The sequence below is a fragment of the Coregonus lavaretus genome (genome assembly GCF_964263955.1).
Source record: "Coregonus lavaretus genome assembly, chromosome: 16".
NCBI classification, from domain to species: domain Eukaryota; kingdom Metazoa; phylum Chordata; class Actinopteri; order Salmoniformes; family Salmonidae; genus Coregonus; species Coregonus lavaretus.
The window spans coordinates 12,464,318-12,487,501 of record NC_140003.1 but is presented as its reverse complement, the minus strand read 5'-3'; the positions used below and the strand labels follow the sequence as shown (position 1 = coordinate 12,487,501).

The following is a 23,184-nucleotide window of genomic DNA, read 5'->3' as shown; positions in this document are numbered from 1 at the left end:
AATATTTACTGTTCAATAAAACAAGCAATCTAAACTCATTACCTATATTTCACCAGTGATGTAAGTCATAATTAGGGACCGTGCTTAGCAACGCAAATGGCTGCATAAATCAGATCTGTGGTGATCTAAGTATTACCGCAAGTTCCCACCCCAAATTATTATTTAATGAGCCATCTAATATCTAACTAACATACTCCTAGAGGCTGGGCATGCTCTATATGCTAGGTGTTGTATAACCTGCTTACTATGCAGGAATGGTATCGTTCCTAATTAAATGATATAAAAGCTAATGACTAGGGCTGTTAAAAGTGGGACGTGTGCTACGGAGTGAGTCAATCATGGAGCAGACGGCGGGAGGGCAGGAGAGGGGAAGGGAAGACTGAGGGTGCTGCTGCTGCTGCTGTAGTTCCATGCCATAGACAGCTTTTACTGCAGTACATTGGATGTAGGCTGTAAAATCCTGAAGCCTCAGCAGAATTCAACTTGGGGATTACAACCTCATCTCTCCAAACTCCCAACCAGTCACATTATTTTACATGCTCTCTATCAATCATGGCCTCCCTTTTTTATTGGCATACTGTATGTTATCAAGACCATTCCCCTCTTTGCCTGGTGCTAACCTGTTATCTAGAATGTTGTTAGCCAACTCTATCCTGTGCTTGGGTTTGAAACCACAACTAAACACATTAGGTTATTTATCGTCGAGTTTCAATGGTTGGAATATCCAGGTCTTCTGACTCACTTTTGATATCAAACAGATGATCTGCGTTGCAAATGACACCCTATTCCCTATGGCCCATGTTAAAAGTAGTACACTGTATAGGGAATAGGGTGCCATTTGGGATTTATCCAGGGTCATGAGAGGTGCATTGGGCTGCAGTATCTGAAAGACTTCATACTTCACCAAGTGAGTAGTATCTCCTGGGGATCTGAGAGTCGGGGTAGACGTTCTCCAGGTACCAGGAGAAGGGTTTACACTGCAGAGCTTCACGCAGGGTCTTACGAGAGGACACATCTCCATAGTCCACCCGGGCCACACCTGCAACACAAACCAAGACCAGGGGCCATATGTATCGAGCATGTCAGACTGGTAGTGCTGCAGATTTTTAGATTATAATGAATGGACAGAGGAGACCTGATCCTAGATCAGCACTTCTACTTTGAGATGCTTGATACGTACAGCACCTGGTTCAAGTACAGAGACACATGCATTGAAATATCAGCAAAAGACAACAAGAACCCTTACTGCTTACAAGCAACACCCTTTTGGTTGGTGGGTGTGGCAGCTGTGGCTGCAACGCCAAAGCTGTACACTAGAGGGACTCTCTCCATCAATACATGTTCAGTGGCTGACAATAGTCTAGAAAATGAAAAGCCCTGCACTTCAATTGTCAAGGTTATGTTTGATGTTTTGCAAAAAGTATCATCCATAGAGGAATGTGAATTCTTGGAGAATGACTCATAATTTTATCAACAAAGTCAAATAATCAGTGCCAGATTATTGTATCACACCCAATTTAAGACTTCCAAAACACATCCTGCTTGTCCCTTTATTAGCCCACTGCAAAAAAGGGTTATTAAAAGAGAAAGTGCTAACATTGGTTTTGTTTTCAGCATAACCATCGGTGAGAGAAGAGCCCGCAAGCCCATTCAATCCGACCGGCAGGAGTGAAAAAAAGCAAAAATGTTATTTTGGGTTAAAAAAAACACTCCAGGCCACACTTGAACATCTAAAAATACACTGAACAAAAATATAAACGCAACATGTAAAGTGTAAAGTCCCATGTTTCATGAGCTGAAATAAAAGATCCCAGAAATGTTCTATACGCACAAAAAGCTTATTTCAAAATAATCCATCCACTTGACAGGTGTGGCATATCAAGAAGCTGATTAAACAGCATGATCATTACACAGGTGCACCTTGTGCTGGAGTCAGTAAAAGGCCACTGTGCAGTTTTGTCACAGATGTCTCAAGTTTTGAAGCAGCATGCAATTGGCATGTTGACTGCAGGAGTGTCCACCAGAGCTGTTGCCAGCGAATGTAATGTTCATTTCTCTACCATAAATCGTTTTACAGAATTTGGCAATATGTCCAACCGGCCTCACAACCGCAGACCACGTGTAACCACACCAGCCCAGGACCTCCACATCCGGCTTCTTCACCTACGGGATCGTCTGAGACCAGCCACCCGGACAGCTGATGAAACTGAGAAGTATTTCTGGCTGTATAAAAGCCCTTTTGTGGGGAAAAACTCAGTCTGATTGGCTGGGCCTGGCTCCCCAGTGGGTGAGCCTATGACTTACCAGGCCCACCCATGGCTGCGACCCTGCACAGTCATGTGAAATCCATAGAATTTATTTCAATTTCCTTATATGAACTGTAACTCAGTAAAATCGTTGACATTTTGGCATTTTGCGTTTACATTTTTGTTCAGAATAGATAGAAATTATGTAGAAATGATAATGGACCTATATATTTTCAAATAACTGCCCTTTTTCTGTCCTGCAAGCAAAAAACGTTTGCCCACTCCTGCTTGTCCCTTTATTAGCCCACTGCAAAAAAGGGTTATTAAAAGAGAAAGTGCTAACATTGGTTTTGTTTTCAGCATAACCATCGGTGAGAGAAGAGCCCGCAAGCCCATTCAATCCGACCGGCAGGAGTGAAAAAAAGCAAAAATGTTATTTTGGGTTAAAAAAAACACTCCAGGCCACACTTGAACATCTAAAAATACACTGAACAAAAATATAAACGCAACATGTAAAGTGTAAAGTCCCATGTTTCATGAGCTGAAATAAAAGATCCCAGAAATGTTCTATACGCACAAAAAGCTTATTTCAAAATAATCCATCCACTTGACAGGTGTGGCATATCAAGAAGCTGATTAAACAGCATGATCATTACACAGGTGCACCTTGTGCTGGAGTCAGTAAAAGGCCACTGTGCAGTTTTGTCACAGATGTCTCAAGTTTTGAAGCAGCATGCAATTGGCATGTTGACTGCAGGAGTGTCCACCAGAGCTGTTGCCAGCGAATGTAATGTTCATTTCTCTACCATAAATCGTTTTACAGAATTTGGCAATATGTCCAACCGGCCTCACAACCGCAGACCACGTGTAACCACACCAGCCCAGGACCTCCACATCCGGCTTCTTCACCTACGGGATCGTCTGAGACCAGCCACCCGGACAGCTGATGAAACTGAGAAGTATTTCTGGCTGTATAAAAGCCCTTTTGTGGGGAAAAACTCAGTCTGATTGGCTGGGCCTGGCTCCCCAGTGGGTGAGCCTATGACTTACCAGGCCCACCCATGGCTGCGACCCTGCACAGTCATGTGAAATCCATAGAATTTATTTCAATTTCCTTATATGAACTGTAACTCAGTAAAATCGTTGACATTTTGGCATTTTGCGTTTACATTTTTGTTCAGAATAGATAGAAATTATGTAGAAATGATAATGGACCTATATATTTTCAAATAACTGCCCTTTTTCTGTCCTGCAAGCAAAAAACGTTTGCCCACTCCTGATAAAGGGAATAGGGTGCCATTTGGGACACACCTTAACAGTGGAGCTGGCCTGACCTGATCATCCCCTGTAATATCCTGGAGGAGCAGACACTCAATGCCAACCGGGCTAAATTAGACAGGGAGGCTCATCTATCACAGCCCCAGTACTGTCTCTCTCTCTCTCTCTCTGCTGCCTGCCTGCAGCCTTCAGAGGATACTGCGAGTATGCTTTTTCAGGAATCACTTAGGGTACTGGGCCCCCACCCCTATTCCTCAGAAGACAGACTAAAGAGCATTCTGGAAACTTGGAAAGGGTGCCTTTCATGCAAAATGTAACTAGATAATGGCGAGGCACTGCATAAATCTAATCTCATAACTTGGCTCCAACATTACTTGGATACTCAGCTGCCAATCTCTTGCCAATCCTATTGCGTCGCTAGGCTGTGGTGACAACATTGTTTGAGCTTCCCATGAGATCATGAACAGCAACGTCTCCCATGAATATGTGAACGCAATTTCAGGAAATCTTCAGTCGAACATCTTGAAAGATACTTAGTACAGTGCTTTCCAATGAATAAAAGATCAGAGAAAGTGTGGAGAAATGCAGTTGAACATAGGACAATGCCCTGCCTTGTTTGGCATGTCAAGAGCAGCATAGAACTTAATGGAAGACTATTGCAAGGAACAGTAGAGCAAAGACATACTGTACTTGAGACTCAGTGAGACCATGAGGAGAAGCAACATGAGCCAGAGTAGGGAGGTCAAATATAGCAAGATACAGTACAGGTTGCTTCCCTTTCAAACTATTTTGTTACATATACTCTAGTTACAGAGCTCATGGCATACAGTACAGTAATGAGGAATTGACTGTGGAATTAAAAATCTGGAGGATATTCCTATAAGTGATACAGTGCCTTGCAAAAGTATTAATCCCCCTTGGCGTTTTTCCTACTTTGTTGCATTACAACTTGTAATTTGGATTTCATGTAATGGACATACACAAAATAGTCAAAATTGATGAAGTGAAATGAAAAAAAGAACTTGTTATTCGAACAAATAATTAACGGAAAAGTGGTGCGTGCATATGTATTCACCCCCTTTGCTATGAAGCCCTTAAATAAGATCTGGTGCAACCAATTACCTTCACAAGTCACATAATTACTTCAATAAAGTCCACCTGTGTGCAATCTAGGTGTCACATGATCTGTCACATGATCTCAGTATATATACACCTGTTCTGAAAGGCCCCAGTGTCTGCAACACCACTAAGCAAGGGGCACCACCAAGCAAGCAGCACCATGAATACCAAGGAGCTGTCCAAACAGGTCAGGGACAAAGTTGTTTGAACATCCCACAGAGCACCATTAAATCCATTATTAAAAAGTGGAAAGAATATGGCACCACAACAAACCTGCCAAGAGAGGGCCGCCCACCAGAACTCACGCATCCAGGCAAGGAGGGCAATATTCAGAGAGGCAACAAAGAGATCAAAGATAACCCTGATGACGCTGCAAAGCTCCACAGCGGAGATTGGAGTATCTGTCCATAGGATCACTTTAAGCCGTACACTCCACAGAGCTGGGCTTTACGGAAGAGTGGCCAGAAAAAAGTCATTGCTTAAAGAAAAAAATAAGCAAACACGTTTGGTGTTCGCCAAAAGGCATGTGGGAGACTCCCCAAACATATGGAAGAAGGTGCTCTGGTCAGATGAGACTAAAATTGAGCTTTTTGGCCATCAAGGAAAACGCTATGTCTGGCGCAAACCCAACACCTCTCATCACCCAGAGAACACCATCCCCACAGTGAAGCATGGTGGTGGCAGCATCATGCTGTGGGGATGTTTTTCATTGGCAGGGACTGGGAAACTGGTCAGAATTGAAGGAATGATGGATGGCGCTAAATACAGGGAAATTCTTGAGGGAAACCTGTTTCAGTGTTCCAGAGATTATAGGCTGGGACGGAGGTTCACCTTCCAGCAGGACAATGACCCTAAGCGTACTGCTAAAGCAACACTCGAGTGGTTTAAGGGGAAACATTTAAATGTCTTGGAATGGTCTAGTCAAAGCCCAGACCTCAATCCAATTGAGAATCTGTGGTATGACTTAAAAGATTGCTGTACACTAGCGGAACCCATCCAACTTGAAGGAGCTGGAGCAGTTTTGACTTGAAGAATGGGCAAAAATCCCAGTGGCTAGATGTGCCAAGCTTATAGAGACATACCCCGAAGAGACTTGATACTGTAATTGCTGCAATAAGTGGCTTTACAAAGTATTGACTTTGGGGGGGGGGGGGGGATTGGTGAATAGTTATGCACGCTCAATTTTTCTGTTTTTTTTTGTCTTATTTCTTGTTTGTTTTACAAAAAAAAAATATTTCGCATCTTCAAAGTGGTAGGCATGTTGTGTAAATCAAATGATACAAAACCCCCAAAAATCGATTTTAATTCCAGGTTGTAAGGCAACAAAATAGGAAAAATGCCAAGGGGGGTGAATACTTTCGCAAGCCACTGTATGGCTCAAATTCTCTAGCTAGCTAACCAACAACTGTAACAATGCATGAGAGACAACAAGCGCTCATTGTGCAAATGTATTTATGTTTTCAATAAACATTGAGACTAAATATAGCCCAGCTATCACATTTGGTTCCTTGGAAGTTGTGGGAACGTACTGTACGTTTTTAGTTTCCCATTGGTTTTGGGAACGAAGACGTGTTTCCTGACTAGTAAAACTGAACGTTTTTTAATTGTTCTGAGAACGGAAGTGAACATTTCACCTGTTCTGGGAACGTGAATTTTTAGGTTGCAGAAAAAGTTTTACTATGGTTCCCTGAAAGTTTTCCTGGGAGGTTTTATTAACATTATAAGACAGGAAATTAAAGGTTATTTGAAGGTAATTAAATAACGTTCTGAGAACATGTTTCAATTAGACTTTTAATAACACTGCTAGCTTAGGTTAACTGTGAACTCCAAGCACACATAGGACACATGGAAATTAATTTGCTTAGGCATTAATCATCCAAACACATTAATATTTTCTTGTGTCATGGCGTCATTGAGCTGGGCATCCTGCACCATACGCAGAACGTTGTGGGAAGGTTGTATGCAAAATAACCATAGGACAACCACACTCTCACCAAACTCTAAGAAACATATGGTTCTCAGAACGTTATGTGCTAGCTGGGAGTTTACATGTCAACAATCTTAGCCAACCCAGTCTGTTTTGCCCCATAGTTGCTCACCAGTCGATTTTGTTGCTAAACAACCAACCAGTCTATACCCAAAATGATAGCTAGAGGCTGATTTCACCTTAAAGTACTTGCTCAGAGCTCAGCGATTTACACTGAGACCATATGCATTGCCACTCCATCAGACCTGAGTTTAACTAGTATTTGAAATATTTTACAACGCTTTAAAGTTTGCTTTAGTCTGCCTGGAGTGCCAGGTGGGCGGGGTTTGACGTTTTCCTATAATTCTATTGGTTCCATTGCGCCAGGAAACTCCCCACTGGGCACACACTGGTTGAATCAACGTTGTTTCCACGTCATTTCATGAAATGACGTTGAACCAACATGAAATTGACGTTGAATTGACGTCTGTGCCCAGTGGGTCCATCAATCCCAGCTTATTTTAAATGATTTCAAATAGTATTTGAACCCAGGTTTGCATTCCCACTCCATATGCATTCCCACCCGCTGAGAGACAACAGGTTAAAATGGAAGCGTGGTAGCATACCTGGTGATATGATGTAGAAGAAGTCTTTGAAGCCGTCCATCCACACCTCAGCCAATCGCCTGTTGTTCTTGTTGATGACTTGGCCCGTTCCCCCAGGGAAGCTGTATGGGGTGGCCTTCCGGAACACATGACCCACGTGGGAACATGTTATAATCTCCAGCGAGCCGCCACACTGCCAGATCTGCACACACAAGTGGTCACACACACACAAGTGGTCACACACACATACACAAATGCATGCAAGTACACACGCGCGCACACACACACACACACAATCATTGTCATAATAACCCAGCAGAGCCCTCTATTCTTAACCACTCACCCTGAAAGACATCTCCAAGTTCTCTCCACCCCAAATGTCCATCCCTGGATCATATGTTCCTATTTCTTCAAAATATGTCCGGTCAATAGAGAATAACCCTCCAGCCATAGTAGGGGTTCTGTAAGAGAAAAACAATGAGAGTGGATAAAGAAATACATTTTACAAGAGACACCTTTCTTACAAAGTGAGAAACAGATCAGCTTACAAATAATCAATATCATACAGTAATATTGCTGAACAATATTGCTCAATGTCTGGGGGCAGAATCTCTGCTTTTATTTGCTTCGGAAATAAGACAGCAATATATGATTAATCGCCTAGCTCTTCATCAAACAAATTAGCACTTTGGACACTACTATTTCACACAATAAAAACCTGACCTAGACTGACAATCTCAGTGCAAAAATGACTATTTCATTCTTTGATCCACTCTCTGCCGTTTCCATTCTGCTAAAGAGAAGCAAACAGACACAGCTAGGTCTTGGAGATGATTATCTTCTTTTAAGATAATGAAAATCTGATTTATGAAGCATTGAGTGACACCATCATAATACCATGTTGTTGCTCTGTCCAATAAAATATAATTGATGGAGAACTTTGTCAATATTTTTGCAGCACCAGCTCCATTGATGCAAGTCCTTCTTTAGTATTTCTTTGTATTCCAAAATGAAACAAGCTACACCATGAAACTACAACTACTGTATCAAATAACAAACCATAAAAAATTGCCTCGCAGCTAGGCCAGTATAATACAGATATCCAATCTATTGCTATCTCTAAATGATGACAGCTTTGACAGCTATCGGAGAAGAGCGCTTCTAAAGAAATCCACACCAATGATGTCAGCTCTGCAACTTCCCAGCACTACAAACAACCTATTCTCAGCTGAAATGAGAAAGCTAGAGCTAACATTTGTTGTCTTATGAGTCTTTTCAGTAAACTGTTCTTTAATGTTACAGTCCTCCCCCTGCTGCCTCTGACTCACCAGCCCCTGGCTTGACAGCACTGCACAGTGATAACAAAGTATGCATCCCAAATGGTACCCTATTCCCTTTATAGCCCTCAAACTCAACTCTGGACCTCCAAGCCAGTTCCACTGCATTTTTTCATTGTTCCCCTCTAATCAGGGACTGATTTAGATCTGGGACACCAGGTGTGTGCAATTAATTATCAGGTAGAACAGAAAACCAGCAGGCTCCGGACCTCGTATGGTAAGAGTTGAGCACCCCTGCTTTATAGTGCACTATTTTTTACAAAAGTAGGGCACTATAAAATGAATAGGGTGCCAAATAAACTCTTTTCAACTCGGGCACAGATAAAGGCATGTACAGTATGTGTCTTGTGTGTACCTGAGAGGTAATGTCCTGTCCCCTTTGCGCCTGTCCATTTCTCTCTGAGGCACGGGGTACCAACGGAAATTCAGCTTCCAGTTGAATCCTCCGTAGGTCATGTCTGAGCCTGCCATGTATTCAAACGTCTCGTCGCTGATCACATCGATTATAGGACACACCACAGATCTCCTAAACAACCATGGAAAGAAATATAAGGCATTCATTTGACAAGAAATACAGAGAGAGCCTAAACAACCATGGAGGAATCGAAAGCATTAGTTTTACAGGAAATAGTGAAAGAAATCCCTAAAAAAATTACTTTGTAGAACTGTGATGCAGTCTCTACAATTAATTAACTTTCTTCCCTTAAACCCCAAAAATGTGTGTTATTTCCGATAATAATATTCCATGTCTGGTTATATTAAACTGCTTGGCTGGCAGAGCCAACAGCATTAATTCATCAACAAAATAAATAATAAATGAATCATAATTTACTAAACTAATGGTGCCATAACTGTTCATTCTTCAGGTGAGCGCCGTGAGAGATGAAAATAGCTAACTGCTGACCATGCATTTCTATAGCGGTGGCATTATCCCCAGCTTCATTATGAGATTATTTCAATATTAGTAAATCATCGGCTGGTCCATACCCATTATAAACATATCTATTAGCATAACAACACTGACCGGAGGTAACATAATGGATTATATGCATGTAGATTATGTTGACAATGACAATACAGTATATGGATATATGGGCTCAGACTGTTTTCTTCAGTAGGAGTTTTATAGTAAAGCTGAAGGTAACCCTAAGGCTGCATCTCAAATGGCACCCTATTCCCTAGTGCACTACTTTTGACCAGGGCTCTGGTCAAAAGTAGTGCACTATGTAAGGAAATGCCCTGGTCAAAGCCAGTGTACTGCGTAGGGAATAGGGTGCCATTTGGGACTCAGGCTCTATGTGCTGCAGGGAATTCATTCAACACATCCCCTTCACTCAGCATCCACTTCACTTCCTGGTCTAAATCTAATCAGTCTTTGTGCACTTTTATGCTCCTGCACATACTTTTACACATCAATAAACGTGCAGGGTCATAAAAGTATAATGGCTCTATAATATAATCTCCTCTGTAATACAAAACTAATTTCTGCCTGGCACCTGAGGCAAAATGGGTAAATGTCTGACACCAGATAAGAGAGATACAAGGAGGGGCAAATTAATTTTCAGTCCATCTACATTTTCTCCCTTTTATGTAGAAGGAACCCTTCACCCACCGAACATGCAAGTGCAATCCTGAAACAGGATTAGAATTACCACACTATTACTTTATTAAAATAACCACAGATTCCAAATAATAGGTTTTAAGCCATGCTGTCACTTAAAATAGCCATCATCAACAGATTCAGTGCAATCACATTCAACTGTATCTACTACGGTATAAAGAAGTGACAGACAGCATCATGACAAAACAAGCTGCCACTCAGCTATGGCTGCCTTTGAAAAGAGGCACAACAGCTGTCACGGGCATTGGTGTCGTTGTCTGCTATAAAGTCGAGATAGTGTCTACCATTAACATCAGATCGGTTTTCAGATGACACAGAAGACAAGCGGAATGCTAATGAGTTAGCATCTCAATGAGGCAACAGGAAGAGAACAGAGAGGAGATGATTTGCTATGAGCATCAGCACCACCCATGTCTATCCAGTGCTGTGTGTTCCATTTACATTGAGAGGGGTGATGGTGAATCTCCTTACCGGTCCTCTTTGATCCTGGCCAGCAGAGGCTCCAGCCAGCCCACGGTGCATTCACAGTGGGCGTCCAGGAAGGTGATAACCTGTCCCCGTGTGGCAGCTGCCCCCCTCAGCCTGGCCCGGATCAGCCCCGTTCGCTGCTCCATCCGCAGGACCCGCACAGAAACCTCCAGGGTCCGAGCATAGTTCTCTAGCTTCTTTCCCAAGAAGTCTGACAGAAGAGGACACATCAGAGAGGACATGTTTCAAACGGCGAAATAACTTAATTTTTTGGTGTTTTTCCGCGTTCATTCACAGTTATCAAGACACGGGCCGATTTCCTTTCAAATGTGGTATATTATTATCCTTCAATACTAAGAATTGCATGGTTAAACAGACATGTTTCAAACTCCCATAGAACTTCATTATGCAGTGTTGTTTTTCCTATTAATTCACAGTTATCAAGGGCCGATTGTCTTTCAAACTTTAATGTGGTAGATATTATCACCCAATACTAAGAACTGCATGTATTAATCCCAGAGTGCCCCTTTAAACCCAGTGAAGCTAGTTAGTTGATGGTTTAGGTTTAGGCTGGACCCAGCTACAGTACCTCTCTCACTGGCGTCGTCCACCAGTAGGATCTCCTGCAGCAGGTGCCGTGGCGAGCGGTTGATGACACTGTGGACAGTGCGGAGCAGGGTGCTCCACGCCTCGTTGTGGAACACGATCACTATACTTGTGTTGGGGAGATCATCCGAATACACCTTCGTCTTGCAACTAATGGACAGACAACAAGAGTTCTGGTTGAGAGATCAAAATGTGCTGCTACTCCTGATGCTTGTCTACAGTAGAGTTCTATCAACAGTGAGCATAGTTGTGTGACATGCTTGTGGGTGTACAATTTGTGGCTGAAATTTACCTCAGAGCATTGTAACAAAATTAACTGCTTTCAAACAAAGCCAAAGTTGACAAGACTGAGTATACGCTGTGGCATAAGGTGAATGCACCTATTTGTAAGTCGCTCTGGATAAGAGCGTCTGCTAAATGACGTAAATGTAAATGTAAATGTGCCAGTGTTTCCCCTAGTGTTTCCCCTAGCAGTGGTGGCAAGGGTAGAGGGGGGTGCATTGCTACTAGACGTTAGCACAACGACATGCTAGGTTTTCCCATAGATTTCCAGTCATTGATTAAATGACAATCCATTTAAAAGCGCGTCTAGAAATGACATGTATATAGGGGAAACACTGTGCTCTGCTAAATGGCATGCTGCTCCACAGGCTGTGTCCCAAATGGCACCTTATTCCTTATATAGAGCATTACTTTTGACCAAGGCCCATATACAGTGCCTTCAGAATGTATTCACACCCCTTCACCTTTTCCACATTTTGTTGTGTTACAGCCTGAATTTAAAACGGATTACATTGAACTTTTAAAAAAACTGACATACACATAATACCCCATAATGTCAAAGTGGAATGATGTTTTTTGAAATTTTTACTAATTAATTAAAAATGAAAAGCTGAAATGCCTTTAGTCAATAAGTATTCAACCCCTTTTTTATGGCAAGCCTAAATAAGTTCAGGAGAAAAAATGTGCTTAACAAGTCACATAATAAGTTGCATGGACTCATTTTGTGTGCAATAATAGAGTTGAACATGATTTTTGAATGACTACCTCATCTCTGTACCCCACACATACAATTATCTGTAAGGTCCCTCAGTCGAGCAGTGAATTTCAAACACAGATTCAACCACAAAGACCGGGGAGGTTTTCCAATGCCTCACAAAGAAGGGCACTTACTGGTAGATGGGTAAAATCTAAAAAAGGAACCCGCTCAGGGATTTCACCATGAGGCCAATGGTGACTTTAAAACAGTTACAGAGTTTAATGGCTGTGATAGGAGAAAACTGAGGACGGATCAACAACATTGTAGTTACTCCATAATACTAACCTAATTGATATTCCAAAACATGCATCAAGACACTCAAGTAGTACTGCAAAACATGTAGCAAAGCAATTCACTTTTTGTCTTGAATACAAAGTGTTATGTTTGGGGCAAATCCAGTACCACTCTCCATATTTTCAAGCATAGTGGTGGCTGCATCATGTTATGGGTATGCTTGTAATCGTTAAGGACTAGGGAGTTTTTCTGGATAAAAAAAATAAACTGAATGGTGCAAAATCCTAGATGAAAACCTGGTTCAGTCTGCTTTCCACCAGACACTGTGAGATTAATTCACCTTTCAGCAGGACAATAACCTAAAACACAAGGCCAAATCTACACTGGAGTTGCTTACCAAGAAGACAGTGAATGTTCCCAAGGGGCCTAGTTACAGTTTTGACTTAAATCTACTTGAAAATCTATGGCAAGATCTGAAAATGGTTGTCTAGCAAAGATCAACAACCAATTTCATAGAACTTGAAGAATAATGGGCAAATGTTGTACAATCCAGGTGTGGAAAGCTCTTAGAGACTTACCCAGAAAGACTGCCAAAGGTGCTTGTACAAAGTATTGACTAAATTAGATATTTCTGTATTTCATTTTAAATTCTGAAAAATCTAATAACATGTTTTCACTTTGTCATTATGGGGTATTGCTTGTAGATAGTTGAGAAAAATGTTGAATTCAGGCTGTAACACAACAAAATGTGGAATAAGTCAAAGGGTATGAATACTTTCTGAAGGCACTGCAGGAAATAGGGTGCCATTTGGGACGTAGTCACATACTCCCAGAGATACAGACCAAGGGCAGGGGAAGCCTGTCATGTAGTGTAGATTGTAATGTTAAATAAAGTATGAGGGTGGTGCATTAGAGATAGAGAGGAGGCAGCCGGGGTGGAAGTGGGAGGTGACAGGAGGCGACAGGTGAGTGGAGCAGACAGTAGGGTTATCCCATTCACCCCACTACGGGTGACAGGACAGACTGACAGAATGGGAGCAGCAGGGTAGCTAGCTACTAGCCACTGAGCGATGATCTTATTTGTTTCAACCACTGGCTACTACACCACACAACAATATCTCTCTCTCACAGTCTTGCAAAGCAAAGCTTATTTCTTTAATAACGTTCCAAGGTGTACTGAGGAAAATATAGAGATGCAATTAGTATGATTATGCAGCTTTGCACTCTCTAGGGGTGAAATAAAATCAATAGATCACAATTTAGATTTACTGTTTGTTTGCTCTCCATTTTGTACAAATTCTTCAATATACTATATGACTAGTTCATTCAAGTGGAATTCATAATTAGCTAAATCTACAAGCATTAAACTTAGCACAATCCTGGTACATGTGTGAAATGGAGTGCATGCAGTGTTCACATATATTGAAAATGTTCCTTTTTGTGATAACTTTTCATATAAAATGTTATAGTAATGTAAGCCCCATGGGGGACAGTCATACAATTGAGTTTCAAGGCAGTAGGTACCAATGTATATTCAATATATAAACAATATAGACAATGTTTACAGCATTGGCATATGCTTACAGTACCAGTCAAAAGTTTGGACACACATACTCAATCAAGGGTTTTTCTTTATTTTTTACCATTTTCTACATTGTAGAATAATAGTGAAGACATCAAAACTATGAAATAACACATATGCAATCATGTAGTACCCCAAAAAGTGTTAAACAAATGAAATTGTATTTTATATTTGAGATTCTTGAAAGTAGCCACCCTTTGCCTTGATGACAGCTTGCACACTCTTGGCATTCTCTAAACCAGCTTCATGAAGTAGTCACCTGGAATGCATAAAATTTAACAGGTGTGCCTTCTTAAAAGTTAATTTGTGGAATTTCTTTCCTACCTAATGCGTTTGAGCCAATCAGTTGTGTTGTGACAAGGCAGGGGTGGTATACAGAAGATAGACCAAGTCCATATTATGCCAAGAACATCTCAAATAAGCAAAGAGAAACGACAGTCTGTCACACCCTGGCTCTGGGACTCTATTTGTTGAGCCAGGGTGTGTTTATTCTATGTGTTATATGTCTATGTTGGGGGTTCTAGTTTGTTTTATTCTATGTTTGCCTGAGTGACTCCCAATCAGAGGCAACGAGTGTCAGCTGTTGGCTGGTTGTCTCTGATTGGGAGCCATATTTAAACTGTCTGTTTTCCCTTTGTGTTTGGGGGTTCTTGTTCCGTGTTCGGTCATTGATACCGTGGACTTCACGAGTCGTTTCTTGTTTTGTTTATTGTTTCTATTATCACTAAAGATAATAAAGTTAACATGTTCGTTCATCACGCTGCGCATTGGTCTCTCCCTGACGATCGTGACAGAAAAACCCACCATACAAGGACCAAGCAGCGTGTCCAGGAGCAGGCATCCTGGACATGGGAGGAGATATTGGACGGGAAAGGATCCTGGACTTGGAAGGAGATACAGGCCGGGATGGATCGGCGTCCGTGGGAAGAGACGGTGGAGGCGCGCCGTAGAGAGGAGCAGCGGCGCCAAACGGGTCAACGTCGGACAGGCGAGAGGCAACCCCAGAACATTTTTAGGGGGGGGCACACGGCATGGACGACGGGGCTGACGGAGGCAGAAAAGGGGCGGATTCAGAAGGCCACCAGGTTACGGGTACACCGCCCTGTACGTCCTGTGCGGATGCCTCACACAGAGTGTGTGAGGGTAGGCATTCAGCCAGGACGGGTTGTGGCCGCTCTTCACTCCAGGTCTCCTATCCGTCTCCACAGCCCGGTTCGGCCTGTTCCTGCTCCTCGCACCAAGCCTATGGTGTGCGTCGCCAGCCCAGTCCGGCCTGTCCCTGCTCCACGCACCAAGCCTACGGTGTGCGTCGCCAGCCCAGTCCGGCCTGTCCCTGCTCCACGCACCAAGCCTACGGTGTGCGTCGCCAGCCCAGTCCGGCCTGTCCCTGCTCCACGCACCAAGTCTACGGTGCGCGTCGCCAGCCCGGCCCGGCCTGTTCCTGCCACTCGCACCAAGTCTACGGTGCGCGTCGCCAGCCCGGCCCGGCCTGTTCCTGCCACTCGCAGCAAGTCTACGGTGCGCGTCGCCAGCCCGGCCCGGCCTGTTCCTGCCACTCGCACCAAGTCTACGGTGCGCGTCGCCAGCCCGGCCCGGCCTGTTCCTGCCACTCGCACCAAGTCTACGGTGCGCGTCGCCAGCCCGGCCCGGCCTGTTCCTGCCACTCGCACCAAGTATACGGTGCGCGTCGCCAGCCCGGCCCGGCCTGTTCCTGCCACTCGCACCAAGTATACGGTGCGCGTCGCCAGCCCGGCCCGGCCTGTTCCTGCCACTCGCACCAAGTCTACGGTGCGCGTCGCCAGCCCGGCCCGGCCTGTTCCTGCCACTCGCACTAAGCCAGGGGTGCGAGACATCAGCCTGGTAAGGCCCGTCCCTCCTCCACGCGCCAAGCCAGGGGTGCGAGTCGTCAGCCTGGTAAGGCCCGTTCCTCCTCCACGCACCAAGCCAGGGGTGCGAGTCGTCAGCCTGGTAAGGCCCGTACCTCCTCCACGCACCAGGCCAGGGGTGCGCGTCGTCAGTCCGGCACAACCCGTGCCTGGGTCACCGGTGCCTGGGAAGGTACCGGTCAACTGCTCCACTACGGAGCTGAAGCTAACCGCTCCTGCTACGTCCAGTTCAGCTCCAGCCAGCGGGGCCAGACTGGACCAGGGGCGCTATGGGGGGTTTATTGGAGGGTGGTGGTCAAGGCCGGAGCCAGAACCGCCGCCGAGGAGGTATGCCCGCCCAGCCCTCCCCTGTTTTGCTTTAGTTGAGGCGCGGTCGCAGTCCGCGCCTTTAGGGGGGGGTACTGTCACACCCTGGCTCTGGGACTCTATTTGTTGAGCCAGGGTGTGTTTATTCTATGTGTTATATGTCTATGTTGGGGGTTCTAGTTTGTTTTATTCTATGTTTGCCTGAGTGACTCCCAATCAGAGGCAACGAGTGTCAGCTGTTGGCTGGTTGTCTCTGATTGGGAGCCATATTTAAACTGTCTGTTTTCCCTTTGTGTTTGGGGGTTCTTGTTCCGTGTTCGGTCATTGATACCGTGGACTTCACGAGTCGTTTCTTGTTTTGTTTATTGTTTCTATTATCACTAAAGATAATAAAGTTAACATGTTCGTTCATCACGCTGCGCATTGGTCTCTCCCTGACGATCGTGACACAGTCTATCATTACTTTAAGACATGAAGGTCAAGAACATTGAACGTTTCTTCAAGTGCAGTCGCAAAAACCATCAAGCGCTATGATGAAACTGGCTCTCATGAGGACCGCCACAGGAATGGAAGAACCAGAGTTACCTCTGCTGCAGAGGATTAATTCATTAGAGTTACCAGCCTCAGAAATTGCAGCCCAAATAAATGCTTCACAGAGTTCAAGTAACAGACACATTTCAACATCAACTGTTCAGAGGAGACTGCGTGAATCAGGCCTTCATGGTCAAAATGCTACAAAGAAACCACTACTAAAGGACACCAACATTAAGAAGAGATTTGCTTGGGCCAAGATACACGAGCAATGGACATTAGACCGGTGGAAATCTGTCCTTTGGTCTGATGAGTCCAAATTTGAGATTTTTGGCTCCAACCGCCGTGTCTTTGTGAGACGCAGAGTAGGTGAACGGATGATCTCCACATGTGTAGTTCCCACCGTGAAGCATTGAGAAGGAGGTGTGATGTTGTGGGGGTGCTTTGCTGGTGACACTGTCAGTGATTTATTTAGAATTCAAGGCACACTTAACCAGCATGGCTACCACAGCATTCTGCAGCGATACGCCATCCCATCTGGTTTCCACTTAGTGGGACTATCATTTGTTTTTCAACAGGACAATGACCCAACACACCTCCAGGCTGTGTAAGGGCTATTTGACCAAGAAGGAGAGTGATGAAGTGCTGCATCAGATGACCTGGCCTCCACAATGTGTTGGACCGCAGAGTGAAGGAAAAGCAGCCAACAATTGCTCAGCATACAGTGAGGGAAAAAAGTATTTGATCCCCTGCTGATTTTGTAAGTTTGCCCGCTGACAAAGATATGATCAGTCTATAATTTTAATGGTAGGTTTATTTGAACAGTGAGAGACAGAATAACAACAACAAAATCCAGAAAAACCCATGTCAAAAATGTTAGAAATTGATTTGCATTTTAATGAGGGAAATAAGTATTTGACCCCTCTGCAAAACATGACTTAGTACTTGGTGGCAAAACCCTTGTTGGCAATCACAGAGATCAGACGTTTCTTGTGGTTGGCCACCAGGTTTGCACACATCACAGGAGGGATTTTGTTCCACTCCTCTTTGCAGATCTTCTCCAAGTCATTAAGGTTTCGAGGCTGACGTTTGGCAACTCGAACCTTCAGCTCCCTCCACAGATTTTCTATGGGATTAAGTTCTGGAGACTGGCTAGGCCACTTCAGGACCTTAATGTGGGGATGGTGTTCTTGGGGTCATAGGCAGCATTCCTCCTACTCCAAACACGGCGAGTTGAGTTGATGCCAAAGAGCTCGATTTTGGTCTCATCTGACCATTAACATTTACATTTTAGTCATTTAGCAGACGCTCTTATCCAGAGCGCCTTACAGTTAGTGACCACAACACTTTCACCCAGTTCTCCTCTGAATCATTCAGATGTTCATTGGCAAACTTCAGACGGGACTGTATATGTGCTTTCTTGAGCAGGGGGACCTTGCGGGCACTGCAGGATTTCAGTCCTTCACGGCGTAGTGTGTTACCAATTGTTTTCTTGGTGACTATGGTCCCAGCTGCCTTGAGATCATTGACATTCTACATTTACATTTTAGTCATTTAGCAGACGCTCTTATCCAGAGCGACTTACAGTTGGTGAATACATATATTTTTTTTTATACTGGCCCCCCGTGGGAATCGAACCCACAACCCTGGCGTTGCAAACGCCATGCTCTATCAACTGAGCTACAGGCCTGCCGGCCATTCCCTCCCCTACCCTGGACGACGCTGGGCCAATTGTGCGCCGCCCAATGTTCCTATTGACAAGATCCTCCTGTGTAGTTCTGGGCTGATTCCTCACCGTTCTCATGATCATTGCAACTCCACGAGTTGAGATCTTGCATGGAGCCCCAGGCCGAGGGAGATTGACAGTTATTTTGTGTTTCTTCCATTTGCGAATAATCGCACCAACTGCTGTCACCTTCTCACCAAGCTCCTTGGCGATGGTCTTGTAGCCCATTCCAGCCTTGTGTAGGTCTACAATCTTGTCCCTGACATCCTTGGAGAGCTCTTTGGTCTTGGCCATGGTGGAGAGTTTGGAATCTGATTGATTGATTGCTTCTGTGGACAGGTGTCTTTTATACAGGTAACAAGCTGAGATTAGGAGCACTCCCTTTAAGAGTGTGCTCCTAATCTCAGCTCGTTACCTGTATAAAAGACACCTAGGAGCCAGAAATCTTTCTGATTGAGAGGGGGTCAAATACCTATTTCCCTCATTAAAATGCAAATCAATTTATAACATTTTTGACATGGGTTTTTCTGGATTTTGTTGTTGTTATTCTGTCTCTCACTGTTCAAATAAACCTACCATTAAAATTATAGACTGATAATTTCTTTGTCAGTTGGCAAAAGTACAAAATCAGCAGGGGATCAAATACTTTGTTCCCTCACTGTATGTGGGAACTCCTTCAACACTGTTGGAAAAGCATTCCAGGCAAAGCTGTCATCAAGGCAAAGGGTGGCTATAAAATATATTTTGATTTGTTTAACACTTTTTTGGTTACTACATGATTCCATATGGGTTATTTCATAGTTCTGATGTCTTCACTATTATTCTACAATGTAGAAAATTGTAAAAATAAAGAAAAACCCTTGAATGAGTAGGTGTGTCCAAACTTTTGACTGCTACTGTATATTCTCTGCATCACTTTTTATATTGTTGTATTGAAAATGTTCCTATTTTCCTCCAACAGGAGATATATTGGACTGCAGTGCAGAGCACTTTCTAAAGAACAGTTGATAAGTAATGTTCTGTAGGAATACATAAACATGAAATCACTGGGTTGTCTCCAGGCGAGAAGACTGCCTCTAGATCAGCTGCTTAAGATATTTTCACACAAATTGCTCTTTGGGTTTTCATTATCCAGCTCTAGTTGGTCTTGGGCGACATTAAACAAAGCCCTTCTCCCATTCAGACCGTCACGGCTGATGTAAACACCCGAAGAATGTGATGGATCCAACACGAGCAAATAATCTCTTTAAGTCTAATGTTCTTCAATTAGAGCAGTGGTGTCTGGTGGCACTTTAAAATCTCACTGTAAAAGCCTCATTGTAATCGCTGGAACCGAATGAATGGAATGGTATGAAAAACATCGAACACATGGTTTCCATGAGTTAGATGCCGCTCCATTTATTCCACTCCAGTCATTCCTATGAGCCCTCGTCCCCTCACCAGCAACAACTGAATTAGAGTATGTTACATAATGGAATGAACCCTGAGGAGTCCGAGGACTTGAAAGGGGTGAGGCGCAGAGTGAAGCCTTTAAGATCTCCTTTCATTCTGTCCTAATGGGTGTTTTAATCAAAGTTAACAAACTGGTTTATTACAAACTATATAAAAACGTTCTGTTGGACCTTAGTTATTTGGTAGATAGTCTCTTTTGCTTCTCATTGCTGTTAATAATCCGCCTGAGGCTGCTCCTAAAATTAAACAACATGCTGTAATTCTCAACGTTGTGCTGTCAGCGTTGTGCGGTTTCCAGTGACTTCAGCTGAAGTTTCTAGACTAAAAACAACAACTAGTGAAAAAGGCAGAAAGTAGATTCAAAATGTCAGAACTTTTGAGAACCGGAGCATGTTGCCAAGTGAAGTGGAGGTATTAGGGCTTCTGAGGAGTAGTGGTGGTAGGATACAGTGTTGTTAAAGTGGGTGGTGTGCCGAGTAAAGAGGTCAGTAGTGTAATTCACAGTGTGTGTCTGGGAAAAGGCCAAGCTCACTCACCCGTCCAGTCTCACGTCCGGCAGACTCCTGTTGAGAGCAATCATGTCGCTGGCCATCAGATTGAACTGGTTAATCTTAAAGAGCTCCTTCATTTTCTCCTGCTCGTCCTTTGCAATAACCACTGCCTTCCCCATCTCGCCTGGGCCCTCGTGGGCTCGTGACATGACTGCTGCAAACCAATAGGGAGACATGTTGCATATTTTATACATCTGTGTTATATTTTATATTTCACTGTTATTTCAATGGAAGCGGGAGGTCACACATACAAATTCAGCTACTGAAATCTGCTAAATGTAGCTAGAACTATTATAGCGTATCTATTATTAAAGGTATAGTACTGTGGAAGGCAAATAAACCTAAAATGAACCGTGAGCAAATGAACCATGTTATAGACTAGAGCCCTCAAACTCATCTCTGGTCCTCGAAGCCAGTTCCACTGCATTTTTTAATTGTTCCCCTCTAATCAGGGACTGATTTAGACCTGGGACACCAGGTGTGTGCAATTAATTATTAGGTAAGACAGAAAACCAGCAGACCTCGTAGGGTAAGAGTTGAATATCCCTGAAATAGAGTGTGTCTAACAGAGAAAGACTGGCCTCAGATCAGTGTAAAATGGAATATGCCGGGGGCCTCCTGAGTGGCGCAGTGGTCATCAGGCTGCGTTACTACAGATCCTGGTTCAATACCGGGCTGTGTCGCAGCCGGCCGCGACCGGGAGACCCATGAGGCGACGCAGAATTGGCCCAGCATCATCCGGGTTAGGGGACGGTTTGGCCGGCCGGGTTGTCCTTGTCCCATTGCGCTCTAGCGACTCCTGTGGTGGGCCGGGCGCATGCACGCTGACACGGTCGCCAGGTGTACGGTGTTTCCTCCAACACATTGGTGCGGCTGGCTTCCGGGTTAAGCATGCATTGTATCAAGAAGCAGTGCGGCTTGGCGGGGTTGTGTTTCGGAGGACGCATGGCTCTCGACCTTCACATCTCCCGAGTCCGTACGGGAGTTGCAGCGATGGGACAAGACTATAACTACCAATTGGATATGACGAAATTAGGGAGAAAAAGGGGGTAAAATAATAAATAATATATATACACTGCTCAAAAAAATTAAGGGAACACTAAAATAACACATCCTAGATCTGAATGAATGAAATAATCTTATTAAATACTTTTTTCTTTACATAGTTGAATGTGCTGACAACAAAATCACACAAAAACTATCAATGGAAATCAAATTTATCAACCCATGGAGGTCTGTATTTGGAGTCACCCTCAAAATTAAAGTGGAAAACCACACTACAGGCTGATCCAACTTTGATGTAATGTCCTTAAAACAAGTCAAAATGAGGCTCAGTAGTGTGTGTGGCCTCCACGTGCCTGTATGACCTCCCTACAACGCCTGGGCATGCTCCTGATGAGGTGGCGGATGGTCTCCTGAGGGATCTCCTCCCAGACCTGGACTAAAGCATCCGCCAACTCCTGGACAGTCTGTGGTGCAACGTGGCGTTGGTGGATGGAGCGAGACATGATGTCCCAGATGTGCTCAATTGGATTCAGGTCTGGGGAACGGGCGGTCCATAGCATCAATGCCTTCCTCTTGCAGGAACTGCTGACACACTCCAGCCACATGAGGTCTAGCATTGTCTTGCATTAAGAGGAACCCAGGGCCAACCGCACCAGCATATGGTCTCACAAGGAGTCTGAGGATCTCATCTCGGTACCTAATGGCAGTCAGGCTACCTCTGGCGAGCACATGGAGGGCTGTGCGGCCCCCCAAAGAAATGCCACCCCACACCATGACTGACCCACCGCCAAACCGGTCATGCTGGAGGATGTTGCAGGCAGCAGAACGTTCTCCACGGCGTCTCCAGACTCTGTCACGTCTGTCACACGTGCTCAGTGTGAACCTGCTTTCATCTGTGAAGAGCACAGGGCGCCAGTGGCGAATTTGCCAATCTTGGTGTTCTCTGGCAAATGCCAAACGTCCTGCACGGTGTTGGGCTGTAAGCACAACCCCCACCTGTGGACGTCGGGCCCTCATACCACCCTCATGGAGTCTGTTTCTGACCGTTTGAGCAGATACATGCACATTTGTGGCCTGCTGGAGGTCATTTTGCAGGGCTCTGGCAGTGCTCCTCCTGCTCCTCCTTGCACAAAGGCGGAGGTAGCAGTCCTGCTGCTGGGCTGTTGCCCTCCTACGGCCTCCTCCACGTCTCCTGATGTACTGGCCTGTCTCCTGGTAGCGCCTCCATGCTCTGGACACTACGCTGACAGACACAGCAAACCTTCTTGCCACAGCTCGCATTGATGTGCCATCCTGGATGAGCTGCACTACCTGAGCCACTTGTGTGGGTTGTAGACTCCGTCTCATGCTACCACTAGAGTGAAAGCACCGCCAGCATTCAAAAGTGACCAAAACATCAGCCAGGAAGCATAGGAACTGAGAAGTGGTCTGTGGTCACCACCTGCAAAACCAGTCCTTTATTGGGAGTGTCTTGCTAATTGCCTATAATTTCCACCTGTTGTCTATTCCATTTGCACAACAGCATGTGAAATGTATTGACAATCAGTGTTGCTTCCTAAGTGGACAGTCTGATTTCACAGAAGTGTGATTGACTTGGAGTTACATTGTGTTGTTTAAGTGTTCCCT

At 44.4% G+C, this 23,184-nt stretch overlaps 1 protein-coding gene across 2 annotated transcripts in view; it reads right to left on the bottom strand.

The window, feature by feature from the left end:
- Positions 1-23,184, bottom strand: part of LOC311143973 (polypeptide N-acetylgalactosaminyltransferase 13-like) — a gene marked incomplete at both ends in the record, with an annotated part of 48,726 nt that overhangs the window by 7,056 nt on the left and 18,486 nt on the right. For both annotated transcript variants that reach the window (XM_084179881.1, XM_084179882.1), the window contains 7 exons: positions 900-1,039; positions 7,236-7,416; positions 7,558-7,675; positions 8,907-9,077; positions 10,644-10,851; positions 11,230-11,396; positions 20,539-20,707. In XM_084179881.1, the coding sequence (XP_084036007.1) occupies positions 900-1,039; positions 7,236-7,416; positions 7,558-7,675; positions 8,907-9,077; positions 10,644-10,851; positions 11,230-11,396; positions 20,539-20,707 (1,154 nt within the window). The remainder of the gene's footprint in view (positions 1-899; positions 1,040-7,235; positions 7,417-7,557; positions 7,676-8,906; positions 9,078-10,643; positions 10,852-11,229; positions 11,397-20,538; positions 20,708-23,184) is intronic.